Source organism: Microchirus variegatus (genome assembly GCF_963457635.1).
Source record: "Microchirus variegatus genome assembly, chromosome: 1".
NCBI classification, from domain to species: domain Eukaryota; kingdom Metazoa; phylum Chordata; class Actinopteri; order Pleuronectiformes; family Soleidae; genus Microchirus; species Microchirus variegatus.
Window position 1 is genome coordinate 45,475,446 of NC_139802.1, and position 25,000 is coordinate 45,500,445.

The following is a 25,000-nucleotide window of genomic DNA, read 5'->3' on the forward strand; positions in this document are numbered from 1 at the left end:
TAATAATGATAGTAATACTCTCGTTAGTATCGGTGCTGCATGTTGTTATATAAACTTAATAATATCTATATATATATATATATATTCTCTGTGAAACAGGGACCTGTCAGTTATTTGGAGTGTTTTCAGTCTGAATCTGTGAGGATTTAAATTAAACTCTGCTCAAACTTTGCAGTAAATAAGTAAATAAAGAATAAAAAGTGTGTGTGTTTAAAGCTGTAACTATAACAAAGCTCCGCTCTGATCGACATGAAAGACGTTTAAAAAGCAGCTCTGACAAACAGGAGGAGACGTTAGCGACGCCTGCTGCTGTCGCTGCTGCTGCCTTTTTACGAGATTAAACATAAAAACAAAAGAGTAAAATCAGGTTGACGTGGCTTTGATAACGAGGACAAACACGCGTTTGACGAAATAAAAGACAAACGAGCGCAAAGTAACCGCAAATAAATGAATGAAAACAAGATAAAAGCGTTAAAGCGTGTTAGCGTCGCACATAAACATGACAACGTTCATCCAGATCTGTGAAGATGTCGCTGAGATAAACACATCTGAACTTCAGTGAAACTCAACCATGTTACATTTAAAATGCTATAAATGTATAATCCTTAATCTGAATCAGACCTGGATTAGATTTAATCTGATCCTGCACTCGAGTGATCAGGATTCCTTTTTCATCATGTTTTGTGACGTCCTCAGTGGGAAGATTCTTCAGAATCAGAATTTACTCAGGTGATCGCAGACTGACCTACTGGTATTGCTAACAATGGCTAATAATGGCTAACAATGGTTGACAGTGGCTTGCGGTGGCTAATAATGGCTATTAATGGCAATTGCTAACAATAGCTAAGACTGGCTGACAATGGATAATAATGGTTGACGATGGCTTGCAGTGGCTAATAGTGGTTAATAATGGAATTGCTAACAATGGCTAATAATGGGTGACAATTGCTGATAATGGCTTGTAATGGCTAATCATGGCTAATAATGGAATTGCTAACAATGGCTAATAATTGTTGACAGTGGCTTGCAATGGCTAATAATGGCTATTAATGGAAATTGCTGACAATAGCTAATAATGGCTGATAATGGCTAATACTGTCAATGGCTAATAATGGTTGACGATGGCTTGCAAGGGCTAATAATCGCAATTGCCCAACAATGACTAATAATGGCTGACAATGGCTAATAATTGTTGACAATAGCTTGCAATGGCTAATAGTGGTTGATAATGGAATCACTAACAATGGCTAATAATGGCTGACACTGGCTAATAATGGCTAATAATGGAATTGCTAAGATTGGCAAATAATGGCTGACAATGACGAAGAATTGCTGACAATGGCTAATACTGGCAATGGCTAATAATGGTTGACAATGGCTAATAATGGCGAACAATTGCTGACAATGGCTGACAATAGCTAACAATGGCTAATAATGGCTGACAATGGCTTGCAAAGGCTAATAATGGCGAACAATTGCTGACAATGTCTAATACTGTCAATGGCTTATACTGGTTGACAATGGCCAACGATGGCTAGTATTGGCTAACAATGGCTAATAATGGTTGACAATGGCTAACACTGGCTAACACTGGCTAGCTAGATATATTTTTCAAGTTTGTTTTCTGACTTCTCAAATGAAACGAGGTCAACTCGTCAGTCTCAGGTGTGACTTCGGGTGTCTGACGCTAACGGAATCAACCATCTTTTTATTAGCGCTGTCGTAGTAGCAAAGCATTATGGGTAGTCATGTGAGTTCTTGTTTTTGCCCAAATGACCGATCTTGTGACATCGCAGTGAACCGTTAGATTCCTGACGACCTCACGTCTAAATTCCTCTTCTCTTCCCGCAGACGCCTCTTCGTCCTCTTCTTCGTCCTCTTCGTCGCCCTCCGGCCTCGGAGGCTTCGCGGACTTCACGTTCACGCAGGAGCCTCAGGACACGGTGACGGTGCGCGGCGGCGTGCTGCAGCTCGACTGTCAGGCTCAGTCCGACGCGGCGGCGGCGGCGGAGCCTCCCGCCATCACGTGGCGGAAGGACGGCGTGCTGCTGAGCGCCGTGGTGGACGAGCGGCGGCGGCAGCTGAGCAACGGAACGCTCCTGGTGCAGAACGTGGTCCACTCGCGGCACCACCGGCCCGACGAGGGCGAGTACCAGTGTCTGGCCACGCTGGACGGACTCGGCAGCATCGTTAGCCGCACCGCCAGAGTCACCGTCGCCGGTAAGACACCGTTCTCTTCTTATTAGCGCCCGAGCACGAATGCTAGGGTACGAATCTGTGCGATGAGTCGATTGTTTTCCTTCAGATTATTGTTATTTTTCCATTTTTGAGGGGTGCTAAAGTGTGACATCGACAGACGGCAGGTCACTGATTGGTCAGAGAGCGTCGTCACTGAAGAGTCATGAGCGTGACGTCCGACACAAGAATCAAAGCCAACAATGTCCAAGAGTAGATTAAAAAATTTAAAAAGACTTAAACAATACTACTATAATTCCAAATTATACTTATAGTCCCAAAATCCGCTTATAATTCCAAATTTACATTATTGTCCCAAAATCTACTTATAACTCCAAAATGCTACTTATAGTCCCAAATTCTACTTATAATTCCCAAATTCTACTTAGAATTCCAAATTCTACTTAGAATTCCCATATTCTACTTCTAGTTCCAAATTCTACTTAGAATTCCCAAAGTCTACTTAGAATTCCCAAATTCTACTTATAATTCCAAATTCTACTTATAATTCCAAATTATAATTATAATTCCAAAATGTACTTATAATTCCCAAATTCTACTTAGAATTCCAAATTTTACTTAAAATTCCGAAATTCTACTTAGAATTCCAAATTCGACTTAGAATTCCAAATTCTACTTAAAATTCGGAAATTCTACTTAGAATTCCAAATTCTACTTAGAATTCCAAATTTAACTTAGAATTCCAAATTCTACTTAGAATTCCCAAATTCTACTTAGAATTCCCAAATTCTACTTAGAATTCCCAAAGTCTACTTAGAATTCCCAAATTCTACTTAGAATTCCTTATTCTACTTATAATTCCAAATTCTAATTATAATTCCAAAATGTACTTATAATTCCCAAATTCTACTTATAATTCCAAATTCTACTTAGAATTCCCAAATTCTACTTTTAGTTCCAAAAACGACGTTGCTATGCTAAGCTGAGCCATGTGATTTCTTTTTTCATTTAATCTGTGTTTTCAGGTCTTCATTTTTAAATGTCGTAGATTACGACTTGTCTTTGCAGCAACGCGACGTTATCGTTCGAGTCGTGAGCGCGATACGTTTCCTTTCTCCTCACGATCAATGTTCGCTGGGTCAAAACACTCGGAATTAGTGAGGAAATTGATTTAAAAGATACGATTTATAAACTATAAAGATCGTCGAGGGAAAACAAATGAGGGAGGAAGAGGAGGAAGAGGAAGAGGAAGAGGAGACTCATTCACATTAATGTTTCTACAACACCTTGACCTGCCCTTCACACACACACACACACACACACACACACACACACACACACACACACACACACACACACACACACACACACACACACACACAGAGTAAAGTCATTTAGTGAGTGGAGTCCTGCTCAGGATCAATACAGTTTAATAATAACAGACGCAGCATCACTGAGGCTTAAGTGCGTCACGTTTGCTTTACTGTACGAACATCAACGTTAAAATCCATCGCACGACAAACTCCGCACACGTCTGACTGATCGCTCTTCAGAGGAAAATGACTGTTATTTTATTCTGAAAAACCTCTGTGAGGGGAATTCTTTAGTGTTATTACTCTCTTACTACTACTCTTTATCTGGTTTTTAGTTCGTTTTCAGAGACTTCTAATATATTTCTTCAAGGTTATAGTGTTATAAATGTTTATATATTTTTTACAATTTCAAATTGGTGTAAAAAAAACCTGTAACACACAGTAAAAAAAATTATGTGTTATTTGCAATGGCTAATAATGGCAATTGCTAACAATGGCTGACAATAGCTAATAATGGTTGACAATGGCTGATAATGGCTAATACTGGCAATGGCTAATAATGGTTGGCAATGGCTAATAATGGCTGACAATGGCTAATAATGGCTAATACTGGCAATGGCTAATAATGGTTGGCAATGGCTAATAATGGTTGACAATGGCTAATAATGGCTAATACTGGCAATGGCTAATAATGGTTGGCAATGGCTAATAATGGCTGACAGTGGCTAATAATGGCTAATACTGGCAATGGCTAATAATGGTTGGCAGGCTAAAAATGGCTGACAATGGCTGATAATGGCTAATACTGGCAATGGCTAATAATGGTTGGCAATGGCTAATAATGGCTGACAATGGCTAATAATGACTGACAATGGCTGATAATGGCTAATACTGGCAATGGCTAATAATGGTTGGCAATGGCTAATAATGGCTGACAATGGGTAATAATGACTGACAATGGCTGATAATGGCTAATACTGGCAATGGCTAATAATGGCTGACAATGGCTAATACTGGCAATGGCTAATAATGGCTGACAATGGCTAATACTGACAATGGCCAATAATGGCTGACAATGGCTGATAATGGCAATGGCTAAAAATGGCTAATAATGGCTAATACTGGCAATGGCTAATAATGGCTGACAATGGCTAATACTGGCAATGGCTAATAATGGCTGACAATGGCTAATACTGACAATGGCCAATAATGGCTGACAATGGCTGATAATGGCAATGGCTAAAAATGGCTAATAATGGCTAATACTGGCAATGGCTAATAATGGCTAATAATGGCAATGGCTAATAATGGTTGACAATGGCTTGCAATGGCTAACAATGGCTATTAATCGACATTGCTAACAATGGCTATTAATGGCAATAGCTAACAATGGCTATTAATGGCAACAGCTAACATTGGCTTTAATGGCAATAGCCAACAATGGCTATTAATGGCAATCACTAATAATGGTTGACAATAGCTAATACTGGCAATAGCTAATTGAATTGAGATGTTTTCATTGTGTGTTTTTAGTTGGTGTAAAATCTACGTTTAAACATAGTCGTGTTCTCAGGGTTAAATGACTGAATTTGACCCATTAAACAGATTCAGTGAGTTTGTGGATCAGTTTAATTCTTTCATGTTTTATCCTTAAAACAAAATAGCTAAAAAAAAACACACACAGTAAAGTGTCACATCGACATGTTTTCATTATTATTATTATAATAAAAAAACCTCTTTTTATCAAAGTCAAAACAATAATTACACAAATATTCAGTCTCATAATCGCGGCTCTGTCTGTCGTCTTTCCCTCTTTATCTCAGCGCTCTGTGTTTCTAATTAATCCCCACACACACACACACACACACACACACACACACACACACACACACACACACACACACACACACACACACACTAACACACGCACACACACACACACACACACACACACACACACACCGCTAATTGAATTTCTGAGCCTCTGATGATCATTAGCATTTTGCCCTGTAATGCATTGTGTACCGCCTGTGTGTGTGTGTGTGTGTGTGTGTGTGTGTGTGTGTGTGTGTGTGTGTGTGTGTGTGTGTGTGTGTGTGTGTGTGTGTTACATAAAGGCAGAATTGATTGATGTCTTTTTCTTTAGTCTAATTTTTAAAATGCTAGAAAGTGTTCAGGACGAAGCGTCGTATAAGATGTTATATAAGACGTGTGTATAGTGTATAAAAATGGACGTTGTGCGGAAGTAGCTATTAGCCACCAGGGGGCGACTCCACGAGTTGCAAAAAAAACCTCAGTTTAAATTTTTTTTTAAAGGGTAAATTGCCTGTATTTTGACATTGATTTATACAAAAATCAGTAGCTTGCAATGGCTAATAATGGCTAATAATGGCTGGTAATGGCTAATAATGGCTAGTAATGGCTAATAATGCCAAACAATTGCTGACAATGTCTAATACTAACAATGGCTAATAATGGTTGACAATGGCTAGTATTGGCTAACAATGGCTAATAATAAATAAATAAATAAATGGGCACGAACATTTGATAATTCACTTATTTTTTATTGACACGTTTTGTCAATTGTTTCATGTACGAAAAAAATAAAAAACTTTATACACCAGCGACGACCTAATTTGAGGTCAATCTAAATATTACCACAAGGTGGCAGCAGCAGCAGCAGCCAGCGTTTAGTTGTCATGTGTTTACAGAAGTCATAAAATGTATAATTCCTACCAAATCCTACTTATAATTCCAAATTTTACCTATAATTCCAAATTCTATTTATAATTCCAAAATTCTACTTATAATTCCAAATTCTACTTATGATTCCAAAATTCTACTTATAATTCCAAATTCTATTTATAATTCCAAAATTCTACTTATAATTCCAAATTCTACTTATAATTCCCAAATTCTACTTATAATTCCAAATTCTACTTATAATTCCAAAATTCTACTTATAATTCCAAATTCTACTTATAATTCCAAAATTCTACTTATAATTCCAAATTCTATTTATAATTCCAAAATTCTACTTATAATTCCAAATTCTACTTATAATTCCCAAATTCTACTTATAATTCCAAATTCTACTTATAATTCCAAAATTCTACTTATAATTCCAAATTCTATGTATAATTCCAAAATTCTACTTATAATTCCAAATTCTACTTATAATTCCAAATTCTACTTATAGTTCCAAATTCTATCTCGCCGTAGGCACACCGCAGTCCACACTCCGCCTACCCCACCGCCTAAACCGCACCATACTGTAACCAAACCTGGACCGTACCATGATGGAAACCCGGCCTTTGAGTGCAACTCGTTAGCTCCACACGTTGTAAACCCTGCATTACTTCAACTTGCTCTCATGCGCTACAGTTTAAAACGTCCAAATTAATAAAATAGTCGCCTCATTTAAATCACAGTTTTTTTTGTCATTTACACATCAGTCAAAGTGTCTCGACTCAACGTGCTGAGCCCCCGGGGGGGGATCAAACCCCCGCAGACCTTACGGCCGTGAGACAAACAGCTGAACCGCTGAACCACCGCGCGTACGCCGTCGCTGTCAGGGACTCCGACCGATCGTCATTACGGTCTTACTTTTACAGTGAAAGCGCAGTTTATGGGACGCCCCGAGGAATGAGTTGTCCAAACCCAACAATGGGGAAGATTTAGAATATGGTGGAAGTAACACACACACACACACACACACACTTACACACACACACACACACTTACACACACACACCTCCTGGTGTGCTGCAGCTGCTGGTCTCCAGTCTCTTTAATCGCTCTAATTGACCGGGGGGGATAAAGAGTCACTCCAGAGACCAAAACACTCAAACACAAAGAGCTGAGCGAGCTAAAGAGATACACACTGTGTGTGTGCGTGTGTGCGCGCGCGTGTGTGTGTGCGTGCGTGTGTGTGTGTTTCATCCACCTCCTCATTATCAGACGCTCAGAAACGACCGGCGTGTCACAGCTCTCGTCGTTTACGTCTCCGTCCGAGGAAAACGTCGCGTTAGCCGAGGTCGGAGATATTTGTTTAACACGGAACGCTCACTTTCTGCTGAGTCATGACTGAAAACGCTGTCTCTGATACACTTTCATTTATATAAAGAGTAGAATATATATATATATATATATATACAGTAGAGGTTTGTGAACATCTTTTCTAAATGCTAATATCCACGTAACGACCTTCTGCGCTAACGTCCGCCGACAGCGTGATTTACATATAACGACAGATTTACGAGTCTTTCTCCAGATCTATTGTTTTAATTAACTAAAGTGCACTACAGTATGTAAAGGTAGAACGGGTTGTTTGGCGTTTTTCAGATATCCTTCGCCGCGTCGCGTAAATCAATCGTGGATTCTGAGCGGTAACTCCGACAGTTGCGAGCACGATTCCCCTTCCACGACTCCATGGTCCAACATCTCTATGTTTGTCTTAAATAACATTTAACCATAAGAACACACACATTTAAACTGCTTTTTTCCATTACGATGTTAATACGTACATACAGAGACTATAGGAATAAGTGCAAAAGAGAGTCTTAAGTATTAACAATTTGATGAAATTACTATTTTATTTAAAAATGTTTGTGCAGAAGTCGCAAAATGAACCGTTTTTTGCTACCAAATGTTTTTTTTAAATGTAATTGTATTTGTAGATTAAATACGACCCCAACAAAATTTGAACTGGGTCAAATGTCACACATTCAATAATTCCAAATTTCAATAATTCCAAATTTCACAAATTCCAAATTTCACAAATTCCAAATTTCACAAATTCCAAATTTCACAAATTCCAAATTTCACAAATTCCAAATTTCACAAATTCCAAATTTCACAAATTCCAAATTTCAATAATTCAAAATTTTCACAAATTCAATAATTCCAAATTTCACAAATTCCAATTTTCACAAATTCCAATTTTCACAAATTCAATAATTCCAAATTTTACAAATTCAATAATTCCAAATTTCACAAATTCAATAATTCCATATTTCACAAATTCAATAATTCCAAATTTTGCAAATTCAATAATTCCAAATTTCGCAAATTCAGTAATTCCAAATTTCACAAATTCAATCTAATGAATGAAAAAATATAAGACACTCTGCATATACGATTTAATAAAGTAATAGTAAAGTGTTAAGCCCCGCCCACACCAGTCTGGGCAGGTGATGATGTACTTTCTTCAAATTCTGGTCCACACATATTATTTCAACTCAAAAACCAATGAATTTCTGCCGTAAAAGGATAAAAACAGTTCCTGGTTGAGCTCGTGTTTTTATCAATGTTTTAAATCAGGAAAACTCATTAGAAAGTTCTGTAAAAGTGGAACAAAAACTCTCTCGCTGACACTGAATTGATTTCTTTAATTTCTAATTTCTCTAATTGTTACCAAGGTTTAGATTTTTGCTTCTCGAGTTGAGGACGTTCTGTATCCGTCACATGAGCCTCATTAAAGACGAGCGCCGTCATCAGAGACAAAATGGCTTCGATCCGTCCGTCCTCAATTAGCTGCCGTCGTTCTCTGAGGATTTGAACAAATCCCAATTAGTGCGAGCGAGAAGAAGCGAAGCTCGACGCAAAGAAGCAGATAACGTTTGTTCCCGAGGCGCAGATTCAGCGCATGAGCTCCTTCACTGTGATCTGCATGTTATTTATTAGAGTTATTATGGTCTGTTTTTCTAATGAGAGCAAAAACGACTTGTTTGTTTGTGTGTGTTGTGGTACAGTGTTTTCCAAGGTTATAGTAGTTTTAGTTCTTTTTGTTTTTAGCTCGTTTTTATTAGTTTTTTTTTTTTGTAAATGCTTAGTTTTAGTTTAGTTTTAATTAAAGGTTTTTGTTATATGAAGTATTTGCAAGATTCGTGTTAAGTTTATGAGGACAAATGAAGCACAACTTCAGTTCAAGGAATTTTAGTTTTCTGTTATTTTGTTATTTTTTTTAATTCCAAATTTCACAAATTCAGTAATTTCAAATTTTACAAATTCAACAATTCCAAATTTCACAACTTCAATAATTCCAAATTTCACAAATTCAATAATTCCAAATTTCACAAATTCAATCATTCCAAATTTCACAAATTCAATCATTCCAAATTTCACAAATTCAACCATTCCAAACTTTACAAATTCAACAATTCCAAATTTCACAAATTCAATCATTCCACATTTTACAAATTCAATAATTATAAATTTTACAAATTCAACAATTCCAAATTTCACAAATTTAATAATTCCAAACTTTACAAATTCAACAATTCCAAATTTCACAAATTCAATAATTCCAAATTTTACAAATTCAATCATTCCAAATTTCACAAATACAATCATTCCAAATTTCACAAATTAAATCAAATTTTAAAAAATACTGTTTTAGTACTTTTTGTTGAATTCGATTACATGACCAGGAAACAGAAGAATGAGTTTTGCTGTTCATTCTGCAAAAAAACAAACAAGAAAAACAAAGAGTAAAAAGAACAAATCCTCGCTGAGTTCAACAAAAACAAGTGCAACAAGACTTTGATTTCAGCTTTTGGAAGTTAAATCTAAAGTGATGACACGCTGAGTTCAGGGTCAAGGTCTCTTCTGTTTCTCCTGGTCGTCTTCTCCTCACATACAGCACCTCCTCCTCCTCCTCCTCTTCCTCCTCCTCCTCCTCTGATGTTTTATTCTGGCTGAAATCTCCCCTCTCCTCCGGATGGCGTGACCCACTTCTCTTCCTCTCCGACTCTCTTCCCCCTGCTGTTTCCCCCTCGTCTTGTTGTTTCTTTCATTCCGTGTGATCAGAGTTTCCTCTCCGACTGAAGATCGCTGTAAACCTCTCACGAGGCTTTTCACGCCGTCTCATCACATTCAGCCGACGTCTGAGTGAGTGAGATCAGAGTCTGCACACTGAGTCATAAAATAACTACAAAAACCTCACAGTTTGTGCTCTGTGGAAACTTCCTTTGTAAATGACCTGTGACTCAGCATCAGTCGACCTCTGACCTCTGACCTCTGACCCTACTCTGAAAATAGTATAATATGAAGGTTTTTTCAAACTTTGGACCAAAAAATGTTGGTCAAATTTTTTTTCAATTTTGGTCGACATAGTATAGTATGACGTTTTTGTCAAATGTTCGACCAAAAATGTAAAAAAAAATGTTTTATTTTTTTTTCCAGCCCTTTTTACTCTGGGGCTCCACCTGCAAACATTTTATGGTACTGCACCCAGTAGTTCTTTATAGATGTCATTCATGAAGTAGATATTTGTAATTGTGTTGATTTATGAAGTGGAAATGCTGGTCCTCACTTTGTCAGCACTTTTACCCGGTCTTCAGTTTGCAGCAAGTATAAGAATGTGTGTGTGTATTGAAAATCCACCTCTGCAGTCCCATCATCCCTCATTTGTGTGATTTTCCCAAATCCTCTCGGCCACAAACCACACAGCAACCACACAGCAACCTTCAGCAGCAGCAGCTCCTTCAAAATTCACGAGACGAATCAAAGCTTTTCTCTGACGATACAAAACAAAAAGTTTGTCTTTGTCACATTTAAAGTTCACGGCCTGTTGTTTGTGTGAAATTTAAAAACAGACACTGATTCTTCGTAGCAGCATGAAAACACAAAACCAAAGACACAAACTGTGAGGAGAATCAGGAACAAGAGCTTTTTCTTTAAAAGAAATAGAACTTTTCAATTTTAGAATCCATAAAAAAGACGTTTTAATGGCAATTTTTGAAACAATTAAGCTAGCTTAGCATATGCATGAAAGTGTCTTTACTGTATGTGCTTCTGGAGAACACCACTAGGGGCACAATGTTATAACCAGAGCTTATAGGACGCGTGCACATGTATGTAGAAAAGAAAACATTTTCTTTTCATTTGACTCATACTGCCCCTTCTGGTGATGTGCATAATTAATGCATAATTAACATAATTTATCATGTTTTTTCCTCATCTTAATTATTATTAGAATATTATTATCATATTAGTGCAAACTTTTAATTACATGTTTAAAAAGTTGTTATTTGTACTAAATTTTAAATATATATGTTATAAGTGATGCAAATGTTTGGCGAGACGGCAGAAGCACACGGCGCGAGTACAGCAAGATCGGATTTTGTTTTAAACACATATCCAAACATAATACTGACATTTTTTTAAATTCTGTAAAATGTCATCATGATGCTCGGGAATCAAACCCTCGACCTTGCGGTTAAAGGGCAGCTCACTCGACCGCTGAGCCTCTGTATCGACGTTGTCGTTCGAACGTGTTTGTAGTCGACTGTAAATCTGAGAACGTCATCGTTACCGAGAAGAAAAACAACAAACAAGTCGTCGCCGTCGTTGTTGTTGAATTCCTGGAGTTAATGGGACCTAGAGCGCCGGCAGCCATTTTGAAATGAAAACACAGCCACGCGTGAGAGAGAGAGAGAGAGAGAGAGAGAGAGTGAGAGTGAGAGAGAGAGAGAGTGAGGTCTGCAGTGAGCGAGTCACACTGTGTGATCATGTGACCACGAGCTGTTTGTTGTTGAGGTGAATGAAAGCAGAAAACACTGGAGTTTCCTCAACACAGTGGGTTTAAGTGCAATACATAGATATGTATACTTGTGTATATATATACTTACATATATACATTATATGTATATACAATACATGTATACGTTTACATATAATGTAATTACATATATATGAATACACATATACATACTTGTGTACATATATATATAAATATCTCCTTCTCTTTTTCAGTGGTTAACTCCTCCCCCTCTGTGTTTCAGTGGTTAACTCCTCCCCCTCTGTCTTTCAGTGTTAACTCCTCCCCCTCTGGTTTCAGTGGTTAACTCCTCCTCCTCTGGTTTCAGTAGTTAACTCCTCCCCCTCTGGTTTCAGTGGTTAACTCCTCCCCCTCTGGTTTCAGTGCCTAACTCCTCCCCCTCTGGTTTCAGTGGTTAACTCCTCCCCCTCTGGTTTCAGTGGTTAACTCCTCCCCCTCTGGTTTCAGTGCTTAACTCCTCCCCCTCTGGTTTCCAGGTCCTCTCAGAGTGGTCATCCCCACCGAGTCCATCTCGTCGTACCTCGGCGACACGGCGCTGCTCCGCTGCGAAGTCTCCGGCGAGCCGACGCCCGTCATCCGCTGGCAGAAGAACCGGGACGACCTGCCCGCGACCTTTGACCCCGACTCCAGGCTGGCGGTGCTGCCGTCGGGCTCGCTGCAGGTCAGCCGCGTCCAGCCGCCCGACTCGGCCACGTACCGGTGTCTGGCCGACAACCCCGGCAGCACCCGCACGGGGACGGACGCCGAGCTGCGAGTTCTCCCAGGTAACGCGTGGACGAGCTTTAACAAAATGATAGCATAATAATAATATACTATCATTCAGCATTGTATTTTTTAATGCCATATTAGCACGTTAGCATGTAAATCGCCTACTGTTCAGCCTGAGATACGTTCAATCTCAGTGAAAACAAAATGGCTGCCAGCAGAGATACAAGGGAAAGAAAACAACAATTTTAACCACTGAGCTAAACACTTAGCTAATAAAATCTACCTCAGTTTAAGTGTACGATATCTTAAGAACACGTTCACGTCTTTATTTCACTGTTAGACAGACTTTAACAACAGGAAACTGAAGTTTGTAAACCACTCACTCTCCCGCACCAAAGCCCATAGAGAAAATCTGTGATTTTAGCTCACAGGGACACAGGAGCTGCTGTGTCATCATTGCTACTAGCTGCTAATGTTAGCATCCATGTCCAATAACTTGTGCCATCATTCAGCATTATTTTTTTTAATGCCGTATTAGCATGTTAGCATGTAAATTGCTTACTTTGCAGCCTGAGATATGTTCACTCTCAGTGAAAACAAAATGGCTGCCAGCAGAGATACAAGGGAAAGAAAACAACAATTTTAACCACTGAGCTAAACACTTAGCTAATAAAATCTACCTCAGTTTAAGTCTACGATATCTTAAGAACACGTTCACGTCTTTATTTCACTGTTAGACAGACTTTAACAACAGGAAACTGAAGTTTGTAAACCACTCACTCTCCCACACCAAAGCCCATAGAGAAAATCAGTGATTTTAGCATCACAGGGACACAGGAGCTGCTGTGTCATCATTGCTACTAGCTGCTAATGTTAGCATCCATGCGCAATAACTTGTACCATCATTCAACATTATTTTTTTTAATGCCGTGTTAGCGTGTTAGCATATAAATCGCCTACTTTGCAGCCTGAGATACGTTCACTCTCAGTGAAAACAAAATGGCTGCAAGCAGACATACAAGAAAAAAAAAAAACGATTTTAGCCACTTAGCTAAACACTTAGCTATTAAAATCTACCTCAGTTTAAGTCTACGATATCTTAAGAACATGTTCACGTCTTTATTTCACTGTTAGGCAGACTTTAACAACAGGAAACGGTAGTTTGTAAACCACTCACTCTCCCACACCAAAGCCCATAGAGAAAATCAGTGATTTTAACATCACAGAGACACAGGAGTTCACAGGAGTTGTTGATCCACTGCTACCTCCATCACTAACTTACAATGTCTTATTTTGAAAATTCGGCTTTGTTCAGATTGACATCAGTGACACAAAGTGACCACACGAGGCAGCAGAGGACCAGCAGCTCCTGTGTCCCCGTGAGCTAAAAATCACTGATTTTCTCTATGGGCTTTTGGTGCAGGGAGAGTGAGTGGTTTTACAAACTTCTCACAGTGAAGATAAAGCAGCAAACTTGTATTTTAAGACGTCTCACACTAAATCTGACATGATTTTTTATTTGCCGAGCCTTTTGTTAAGTTTTTTTTTTTTTTTTTTGTTAACTCCGAACTTCTCACTTTAAATTGTCAGTGTGTTTTTTCCTGCTCTTGCTTTTTCCGCCCAATAAAGCTCACTCCCCGTGTCGGTTTCAGAAAACCGAACATGTTTAAATATTTGTTTTTCCAGCGCAGACGGATTTAGATCCCGGTCTCGTTACGGCGAAAACGCCGCAGCAGCACTTTTTTTTTTTCTCCCTCCCCTCGTAATAATAATAATAATAGCGACTGCTTCTGTTTCCCGCGGCCGTCATTTTGTCAGGTGGTAATTTCGGCTCGTTTCCCATCGCAGACGCTTCACGTCAGAGTCTGAAAATGAACGGTGATATAATGAATGTATAGCGCGCGCTCGCGACGCGGTTTTAATAGTACGTCCGCGGGGGCCGAGAGGAAGTGGATTCTCCCGCCGTGAACCTGACAGCGGCTGATTTTTCCTGCACATCATCCAATTATACCAGTGTGGCTTTAACTCGCAAAACACTCCCGATGCTAACTCCCAGCAGGAGAACGTCAACAGGATAATCACATGTACTTTGTGCTGCAATACCACGTCCAATGGCATTTAAACTACTACGTTAAAACATACATTTATATATATATATATAGAATGTGCAATATAGAGCGTCTTATATCGTTTTTCCAGCGCAACCTATAGGCGATCTATAACTATATAAACACCTGAGCAAAAATAGGACATTTTTTGGATTGAATTCATGAAATTTTAGAAGTACTTGTTTCGTTTTTTTAATGAACAAAACTTAAGTAAAAAAAAGAAAGAAGAAATATATATATATATATATATATATATATATGCATGTATATGTATGTATAATAAATGCTGATAAATGCCTGTCTTGCTCTAATTTATGCATCAAAACTCATCATTATGATGGATATTGCACGAAATAGAATCAAAAGCACACTATGTCGCGCAAAATGTGACATTTTTTCGGAAAAAAATTTGGTCCAAAATTTGACAAAAACATCATACTGTACTATGTCGTGCAAAATGTGAAATTTTTTTGAAAAAAAATTTTGGTCCAAAATTTGACAAAAAAAAAAAATTTGTCCAAATTTGACAAAAATTTCCCAAAAAAAATCTTCCAAAATTAGAAATTTTTTTGAAAAATTATTTTGGTCCAAAATTTGACTAAAAAAAGAGAAAAAAGAAAATTCTTCCAAAATTTGACAACAATTTCAAAAAAAAAATTCTTACAAAATTTGACAAAAATTTCATTCTATACTATGTCGTGGAAAATTTGAAATATTTTTGAAAAATAATTTTGTTCCAAAATGTAACTAGACAGAAAAAATGTGTCCAAAATTTGACAAAAACGACATATTGTACTATGTTAAAGTAGAAGCAAAAGTAATATCAATAAGCATCATATAAATAAGTGTCACCTGTACTGGTATCAGTATCAGTAAAAATTGTATATATATATCTATATATATATATATAAAATATAAAAAAAATATATATAGATAGATAGAGTTTTGTACATCTGTGTTTTGTTTGAGTGTGTGTGTGTGTGTGTGTGTGTGTGTGTGTGTGTGTGTGTGTGTGTGTGTGTGTGTGTGTGAGACAGCGATAGCGTCTTTGAAAGAAATGCTCTTGTCGCCCTCAATGGACTTTTTTCCTGCCCTCGGGCAAACCTGAGGGTGAACCCAACCTCTCTGTGTGTGAGGAACTTGTATTTGTAGCTTTGTGAGGACCAGAAAACTAACTCCTATAAACCAGGACGTTTTTTTTTTTTGCTGGTCCTTCACACTTCCTTTTGTGGGGTTAGGGTTAAAATCCTGTTTTTCCAAGTGAAGAATGAAGTTCAGATCCTTGTGATGCTGCTGTGTTTGTTTTATTTCCTCCACTTTCTTTACAGCTCTGGAATATGATTGACTTTCTTACTGAAGGTCCTTTTTCACTCGTCATAGTTCACAGAAACTCAGTGAAGAGCTTTTATTTTCTTTGAAGGAAAAGACTTTGATGTCGACTTATTATCAATTTTATACATATATATATATATTTTTTTTTTTCAAATCCCGACTTCCCTCCTTGACTTTTGTTGACGTTATAAAAGCTTTGACTCACTGTCTTCAGTGTCAGTCGATTAAAAGACAGCGCAATGTTTTTATTTATTTTCCTCTCAGCTGCAGCTTCAAGTGTTTTTTTTGTTTTTTTGAACACTTGAATTGCAGTAAAGCCGCCGTCACATCCGCGATGTTGATGCTCTTTGTGAATTCTGCGTCCACGCGTCCTTCCACCGCCAAGGACTTTAACCACCTTTTATGAGCAGCAGCTGACATTTAAAGTGATAATTCAGCCTTTTTCTGAAGTGGAGTTCAATGAAGTGTTTGAATGAGTCACCTGCATGAGACACTACTTAGTTAGCATCTCATCAAACTGTTTCTCCTCCACACCAAAGCCCACAGAGAAAATCACTGATTTTAGCTCATGGTGGACACAGGAGCTGCTGGTCCACTGCTGCCTCGTGTGGTAACTTTGTGTCACTGAGGTCAACCCACAAAATTTTGGTTCAAAATGGTATTGTATGATGTTCAAAATTTGAAATTTTTTGGGGGAAACATTTTTTGGTCCAAAATTAAAAAAAAAAAAAAAATTGGTCCAAAAATGTTTGAAAAAAAATATTGGTCCAAAATTAAAAAAAGAAAAAAAAATATTGGTCCAAAATTAAAAAACAAAATATTGGTCCAAATTTTTTTGAAAAAAAAAATATTGGTCCAAAATGTTTTGAAAAAATAAATATTGGTCCAAAATGTTTAAAAAATAATAAATGTTGGTCCAAAATTTTTTGAAAAAAATAAATGTTGGTCCAAATTTTTTTTTTTTTTAAAAAGTTGTCCAAACTTTCTTGAAAAAAAAATGTTGGTTCAAATGTCTTGAAAATTTTTTTTTTTACAAAAATTTCATAGTATCGTATGATGTCCAACATTTTTTGGGAACATTTTTTAATATTTTTGAAAAAGAAAATTTGGTCAAAAACTTTGACCAAATTTGACAAAAAATGTCATAAAAAAAATAAAGAAAATAACATTTGGTCCAAAATCTGGACGCCTAGAACTCACACTACTATGACAGTGACTGTCTAAAAACCAAAGCAGTAGAGTTGTGTTATAACTGTATAATGGACACAAAGCACCATAAGATGTCCTGATACAGAGGAGGACATTGTTGACGTTGTCTTTGTGTCACTGAGGTCAGCCGGAAACAAAGGATTTTACAAAGATTGGACAAAATAAGACATTTGAACTTAATGATAACTCCTGTGTTTCCTCTATGGGCTTTGGTGCGGGAGAGTGAGTGGTTTACAGAGTGACGCAGACCTCAGTCTAACAGTGAGATACAGAGACTTAGTCTTGAGAGGGAGTGGATTTTGTCTCAAATCCATCACAAAACTCTTTAAATTCCCTCTTTGATGTTTGATGAATTCTCCTGGTCTGCGTTCAGCTTTGATCTAAAACACTCTTTAACTATTGAGTAGAATTGAAACAAAGAGGTCGACGCTGGGGTCAGAACGAGTCTCTAAAGTCTGCAGAGTCTTAGAATCACTCAGAGGAAACTCAGTTTCTGACTCTTCTTTCTTTTGTCGTCCTCTCAGAACCCGGCGTGAGCCGCGGCCTCCAGTGGCTGCAGCGTCCGTCCAGAGTGACGGCTCTGCTGGGAACAGACGCCATACTGGAGTGTTCCGTGTCCGGGTACCCGACGCCCAGCTTCCAGTGGAGGAGAGGGGAGGAGCTGATCCAGAACTGGTGGGTTTTCATCATCATCATCATTATTATTATCGTTTATATCACAGTCTTTGTGAAGCCTCAAGATTCGTTCTTCTGAGTTCTCACTCTCTGATTGGACGATAGGTTATTCTGGTTTTCCCTTATCAGTTCATTTGAAAAACGTATTTTGGTCCAAAATTTGACAAAAACATCATACTATAGTATGCAGTCCAAAATGTGACTTTTTTTTTTTGAAAAGAGAATTTTGGTCCAAAATTTGACAATTTTTGCGGAAAACATTTTGGTCCAAAATTTGACAATTTTTTTGAAAAAACATTTTGGTCCAAAATTTGACAATTTTTTTGAAAAGACATTTTGGTCCAAAATTTTACAATTTTTTTGAAAAAACATTTTGGTCCAAAATTTGACAAAAACATCATACTATAGTATGTAGTACAAAATTGGACTCTTTTTTTTTTTTTAAATAATTTTGGTCCAAAATTTGACAATTTTTGCGGAAAACATTTTGGTCCAAAATTTTAGAATTTTTTTGAAAAAACATTTTGGTCCAAAATTTTACAATTTTTGAAAAAAACATTTTGGTCCAAAATTTAAAAAAAAATTGAAAAAACATTTTGGTCCAAAATTTGACAATTTTTTGGAAAAAACATTTTCTGTTCCAAAATTTGACAATTTTTTGGAAAAAACATTTTCTGTTCCAAAATTTGACAAAAACATACTATAGTATGTAGTCCAAAATTTTCCATAAGAAAAAAAAAATAGTCGTCCAAAATTTGACAATATTTTGGTAAAAAAAAAATTGGTCCAAAATCTGGACGCCCAGAAATCACACTACTACAACAGTGTCCGTCCAAACGAGCCAAACGAGTTGAGTTGTGTTATAACTGTATAATGGACAAAAAGCACTGTAAGATGTCCTGATATGGAGGAGGACATTGTTGACGTTGTCTTTGTGTGTGTTTTTGTGTGTCTTTGTGCAGGAATAAGAAGTACTCCCTGCTGGCGGGCAGTAACCTGATCATCCGCAGCGTCACCGACGACGACTCGGGAAGCTACATCTGCACGGCTACGAACAAGAACGAGAACGTTAGCGCTCACACGGAGCTGAGCGTGATGGGTAAGAGACGCACAAGAGACGCACAACAGACGCACAACAGACACAGAGAGACACTCTTTAATCATGTTATTGATTGGAACGAGAGAATGTGTGAAATGAGAGTCGGACGAGGACGTACCTGAATGTGTGATGATGCAGTTACATAGTAAATGTCTTTCAGTCCTGAAGACGTGACGCTTGCAACACAGTAACACACACACACACACACACACACACACACACACACACACACACACACACACACACAGAGTCAGGGCTCGGAAAATGAATAAATGAAACCGTGACACTCCTCAAAATCTCCCGAGGGAGGAAGTAGAAGAAGAAGAAGAAGAACAGGAAACAAATCCTGACTGGAAACTGTTTCCCCCCAAAACAAAAACAACAGAATGGTTGCGTCCACATCAGCGTCTGCAGACGCTCAGGTGAAACACAATCACATCAAACCAGCATCAAATGCACTCATGAAATATGAAAGCGCCGCCGTCTGTTTGCTTCAGGAGTTCAGGTTTTTTTCTTCTTCTTCTTCATGAATAAAAAAACACACGCGTTACTCGTCTGCAGGAGGATCCTCACTGAAAAACACTGGAGAAAACTGAAGTACACACACAACCGCAACAAAGGATTTTTTCAAGAATTTTACAAAATTTTTGTCTAGAATTCGACAAAAACATCATACTGTACTATGTCCAAAAGATTTTGAAAAAAAAAAAGTTGGTCCAAAATTTTACAGAAATGTCATAGTATTTTATGATGTCCAAAATTTGAAATTTTTTGGGAAAAAATTTTTTGTCCAAAATTTGACAATATTTTTGAAAACTTTTTTGTTACAAAAAAAGAAAATTTGGTCAAAAACTTTGACCAAATTTGACAAAAACGTCATACTATACTACATCGTCCAAAATTTGACATTATTTTTGAAAAAAAATAAAAATGTGTCCAACATTTGACAAAAACGTCCAAAACTTGACATGTAAAAAAAAAAAAATGCTAGCTGAACAACTCGCCGCAAGCTAAAGTTCTAATCTTACCGTGACACCAAAAACAATCAATTCAATTCTTTAAATGTGTGATATTTATACGCAGTAAAACCTTCTGGTCGTGTTACACTAACATTTAAAGAGTCACAACGTTTTCTTTACTCTTTAGTGCTATGCTAACACTAAATTAGTTACATTAACACAAATTGTCGATTGTAACTTGTTCTTACTTACTTGTGCGTCTTTTAAAACAACTACAGAAGGACAATGTTGACATTTTTTATCTATTTTAGACATTTCAATGACTAATTTTACCATAAATATGTCCAAGTTTCAGTTTCACGCTGCACAGTTTACTGTCCAACTAGCTGGCATGGGGCATATCGCCCCCTAGTGTAGTGGAGGTGAACTCATTTCCTTCACTGTATAAATTCCCTGCCAGTTTTTGTTTACTGGGTTAAGAACAGTACAGTGATGATGACAAAATGATGGATTGAAAGTGATTTTTAAAGATTAGAGGAATTGAAATTGGAAATTTCATGTGTTTGTGTTAGCAGCTACTGTAGCTAAATGCTGTCTCATCACTATTTGACGTTAGCAGCTACTATAGCTAAATGCTGTGACATCACTATTTGACGTTAGCAGCTACTGTAGCTTAACGCCTTAGAATTGGTGTTTAATGCTAGCAGCTATTGTAGCTAAATGCCTTGGGATTGGTGTTTGACGTTAGCAGCTACTGTAGCTAAAGGCTGTGTCATCACTGTTTGACATTGAACTGAACCATTTCAGCTCTGAAAAGTTAAACGCAGATTTCATCCTGCGACGGCAACATCATCTATTTTTATTTCCTCCCACAGCAGAATCACCGACTGCACCTTTAATGAAAGCGAGTCGTCGTTGACTTCCGCGAGCGCGGCGCTAACGTCAGACATCAAACAGACGCAGATTTTTGTTTCTGTTTCTGTTCGACTCTCGGGATGAAATCTGCAAATGAACATTTGGGCGTTTTCGGTGTCTCCTCTCCAGCTGCGTCTCCATCGCTTGTCCTCGTCCTTTCATGTCTTTGTCTCGGCGTCCCCTCTGAGTTCGTCTCGGCGTTCTCGTCACTTTCATATTCCGTTTGCGCTCGGCTCTCCGCGGCCTGAAAACATCACAATGAACCCAGCGTCACATCTGGGATCAGACGGTAAAGCGCTGGTTTTCTGACGCGTCGGCACCTGGTCGCACTTTTAATGACGACTCGCTGGAGTTTGTTTGGTGGCAGGACGTCTGCGGGACGTTAAAACAACATTCTCATACTTTCTACGCAAAAAGAAACCAGTCGTAAATACATAAATATATGATATAACCCGTCTTTTAACGAGGCTAAACCTCAGCTAACCTGAATACAACTTGATGTTTGAGTAGATTTGCTTCAAGGAAGTTGTATGTCATTTTTTTTTACATCAAAAGGGTTCAGACATTTTCAGCTAACATCACACATCGTAGCCTTAGCCTGTGGCTACAGTAGCTGCTAACATCAAACGCCAATCCCAAGGCGTTAAGCTGCAACAGCTACTCACAGTACACAGTGATGACACAGCGTTTAGCTACAGTAACTACCAACATTAAACATCGATCCTAAGGCGTTTAGCTACAGTAGCTGCTAACGTCAAACACTGATGACACAGAATTTAGCTACAGGAGCTGCTAATGTCAAACAGTGATGACACAGCCTTTAGCTACAGTAGCTGCTAACGTCAAATACCAATCCCAAGGCGTTTAGCTACAATAGCTGCTAGCATTAAACACCAATCCTAAGGCGTTACGCTACAGTAGCTGCTAATGTCAAATAGTGATGTCACAGCATTTAGCTACAGTAGCTGCCAACATTAAACACCAAATCTAAGGCATTTAGCTACAATAGCTGCTAGCATTAAACACCAATCCTAAGGCGTTAAGCTACAGTCGCTGCTAACGTCAAATAGTGATGTCACAGCATTTAGCTACAGTAGCTGCTAACATCAAACACCATTACAAAGGTGTTAAGCTATAATAGCTGCTAACCTCAAACAGTGATGACACAGCGTTTAGCTACCGTAGCTGCTAACGTCAAACAGTGTTAACACAGCGTTTAGCTACAGTAGCTGCTAACGTCAAACAGTGTTAACACAGCGTTTAGCTACAGTAGCTGCTAACATCAAACAGTGATGACACAGCGTTTAGCTACCGTAGCTGCTAACGTCAAACAGTGATGACGCAGCGTTTAGCTACAGTAGCTGCTAACGTTAAACACAAATCCCAAGTCATTAAGCAACAATAGTTGCTAACATCAAATACAGATACTGGGTCTGGTTAATTTACCAGCTACCCTAGGTGCTTCTTTAGCTACTGTTGCTAACAGGCTAACTATTCTCGTGACCTCCCTCGTTATTTTTCATAAAACTTGATCCGATGTGGTTTGGTGCTAATGCTAACCAAAGACTACAAAATAAAACAAACCAAAGATCGTGTGCGGTGATTCATTTCCACCTTAAGTTTTGTTGTTGTTAGCATAGCAGCGATAATAAAAAGTGTAGTTAAATGTAGAAAGACAAACTGTTATTACGGATTTCTCTGTATGTATATGTGGTATATTTTTTAAATGCTACTTGCTCATAAAAACATTTTTATATGTTTATTTATATTACATCTGAGGTAGAAGGTCTGCGTTTGGCCTTCAACATAAAAGCTCATAAAAGCTAAAGTGTTGGATAAGATAAACAAGTGTTGACGTTAGCCGTGGACCGCGCGCGTCCTGCATTTGCACTTCTGCTAATAAAGAAGAAATATGTCAAGCTAACGCTTCGTTGCACTTTGTTTATCCAAACGCAGGCAGTTAGCAGCTGATGAATGTCCGCGGCGGCGTGATGTATGGACGTGTGCGCTCTGGGACGCCACAGGACACTGACCGCGATCCCACGATTAGGATAACAAATGTTTGTGTTGTTTGCCGTAATGACGGGCGCGCCGCGGCTCGTTAGCCGCCCCGCGTTAGCCGCTCTAATGTTATGTTAACGGGGGAGGGACGCGCGGGGGGTGAGCGGGGGGGGGCGGCGGCCATCAGTCAGACGTTGGGAACCAGACTCTGTCCTGTAAACAACATCAGTGTAACAGAGATTCACTCACAGCCGCTATTTATTAGCCGCTTTTGCGGTGATCATTTATAAGGTTTTATTTATTCATTTAGCCTCACTGTGTTATATTAGCATTTTACAGTGTTGTTGTAGTGTTTTAAGGACAATATACAGATGTTATTGTGCCATTTTTAGCTATTTTAATTGCAGTTATGGTGTTTTAACGTGGTTTTATTAGATATATGTTAGCATAACAGTGTCCATTTTAACTATTATCAGTGTTAATGTGGTGTTCTAGTTTTATTTTTGCGACTTAGCTGTAGTATTATGGTGTTTTTTTCGTTGATATAAGAGTGTTTTTTAGCATTTTCCTGTATGTTGTGACGTTACACAGTTTACGCCATAGTTTGTCACTACTTTATATTTAACTCTGAGTGCTATGCTAACACTAAATTAGTTAAATTTAACACAAATCTCCATTGTAACTGTTCAATTGCGACGTTTTTCAATAAACCAGCACGACCGTTTTCTGTGAACTGTCAGTCAAAGACGTTCTAAATATCTAAATATAGAATTTAGCAAATTTAAAAAAAATTTTGAACATTTTTGATCAATTTTCGAAATTTCAATGACTATTTTTACTTTAAATATGTCCAAGTTTCACGCTGCAGTTTACTCTCCAACAAGCTGACATGGGGCATATCGCCCCCTAGTGTAGTGGAGGTGATTTTAAGGTGTTCTAGTGGCATTTTTTCCACTTAGCTATAGTATTATGGTGTTTTTTTTGTTGATATAAGTGTTTTTAGCATTTTCCTGTGTGTTGTGGCGTTACACAGTTTACGCCATAGTTTGTCACAACTTTATAGTTGTGCTATGCTAACACTAAATTAGTTAAATTTAACACAAATCTCCATTGTAACTGTTCAATTTTCTGTGAAATGTCAGTCAAAAACATTCTAAAGTCATGTTGTGCAACTTATTATAGAATTTAGCTAATTTTTTTTGAACATTTTTGATCTAGTTTTGAAATTTCAATGACTAATTTTACTTTAAATATGTCCAAGTTTCAGTTTCACGATGCACTTTACTGTCCAACAAGCTGACATGGGGCATATCGCCCCCTAGTGTAGTGGAGTTGATTGTGGTTTTATTAGATATATGCTAGTTTTAGCATATATTGATAGAAGTGTGTTTTTAGCATTTCCCTGTATGTTGTGACGTTACACAGTTTACGCCATAGTTTGTCACTACTTTATATTTAACTCTGAGTGCTATGCTAACACTAAATTAGACTAATTTTACTTTAAATATGTCCATCAAGCTGACATGGAGCATATATCGCACCCTAGTGTAGTGGAGTTGATTGTGGTTTTATGAAATATATGTTAGTTTTAAGGTGTTAAGGTGGTATTTTTTCCACTTAGCTGTCTTAGCTTATTATGGTGTTTTTTGTTGATATAAGTGTGTTTTTTAACATTCTCCTGTATGTTGCGACGTTACACAGTTTACACCATAGTTTGTCACTACTTTATATTTAACTCTGTGCTATGCTATGCTATGCTATGCTATGCTAACACTAAATTAGTTAAATTTAACACAAATCTCCATTGTAACTATTCAATTTTCTCTGAAATATCAGTCAAAGACATTCTAAAGTCATGTTTAGCGACAAATTATGGAATTTAGCAGATTTGTTTTTGAACATTTTTGATCTGCTTTAGAAAT

The 25,000-nt window shown here is 37.8% G+C and overlaps 1 protein-coding gene across 1 annotated transcript in view; it reads left to right on the forward strand.

Moving 5' to 3' along the window:
* Positions 1 to 1,738: 1,738 nt before the first annotated feature.
* The window catches only part of dcc (DCC netrin 1 receptor), a gene marked incomplete at both ends in the record, with an annotated part of 166,399 nt that continues 143,137 nt past the window's right edge, over positions 1,739 to 25,000 (forward strand). The window contains 5 exons of the mRNA XM_083910173.1: positions 1,739 to 1,742; positions 1,852 to 2,220; positions 12,549 to 12,836; positions 17,954 to 18,104; positions 19,067 to 19,203. Coding sequence (XP_083766299.1) covers positions 1,739 to 1,742; positions 1,852 to 2,220; positions 12,549 to 12,836; positions 17,954 to 18,104; positions 19,067 to 19,203 — 949 coding nt within the window. The remainder of the gene's footprint in view (positions 1,743 to 1,851; positions 2,221 to 12,548; positions 12,837 to 17,953; positions 18,105 to 19,066; positions 19,204 to 25,000) is intronic.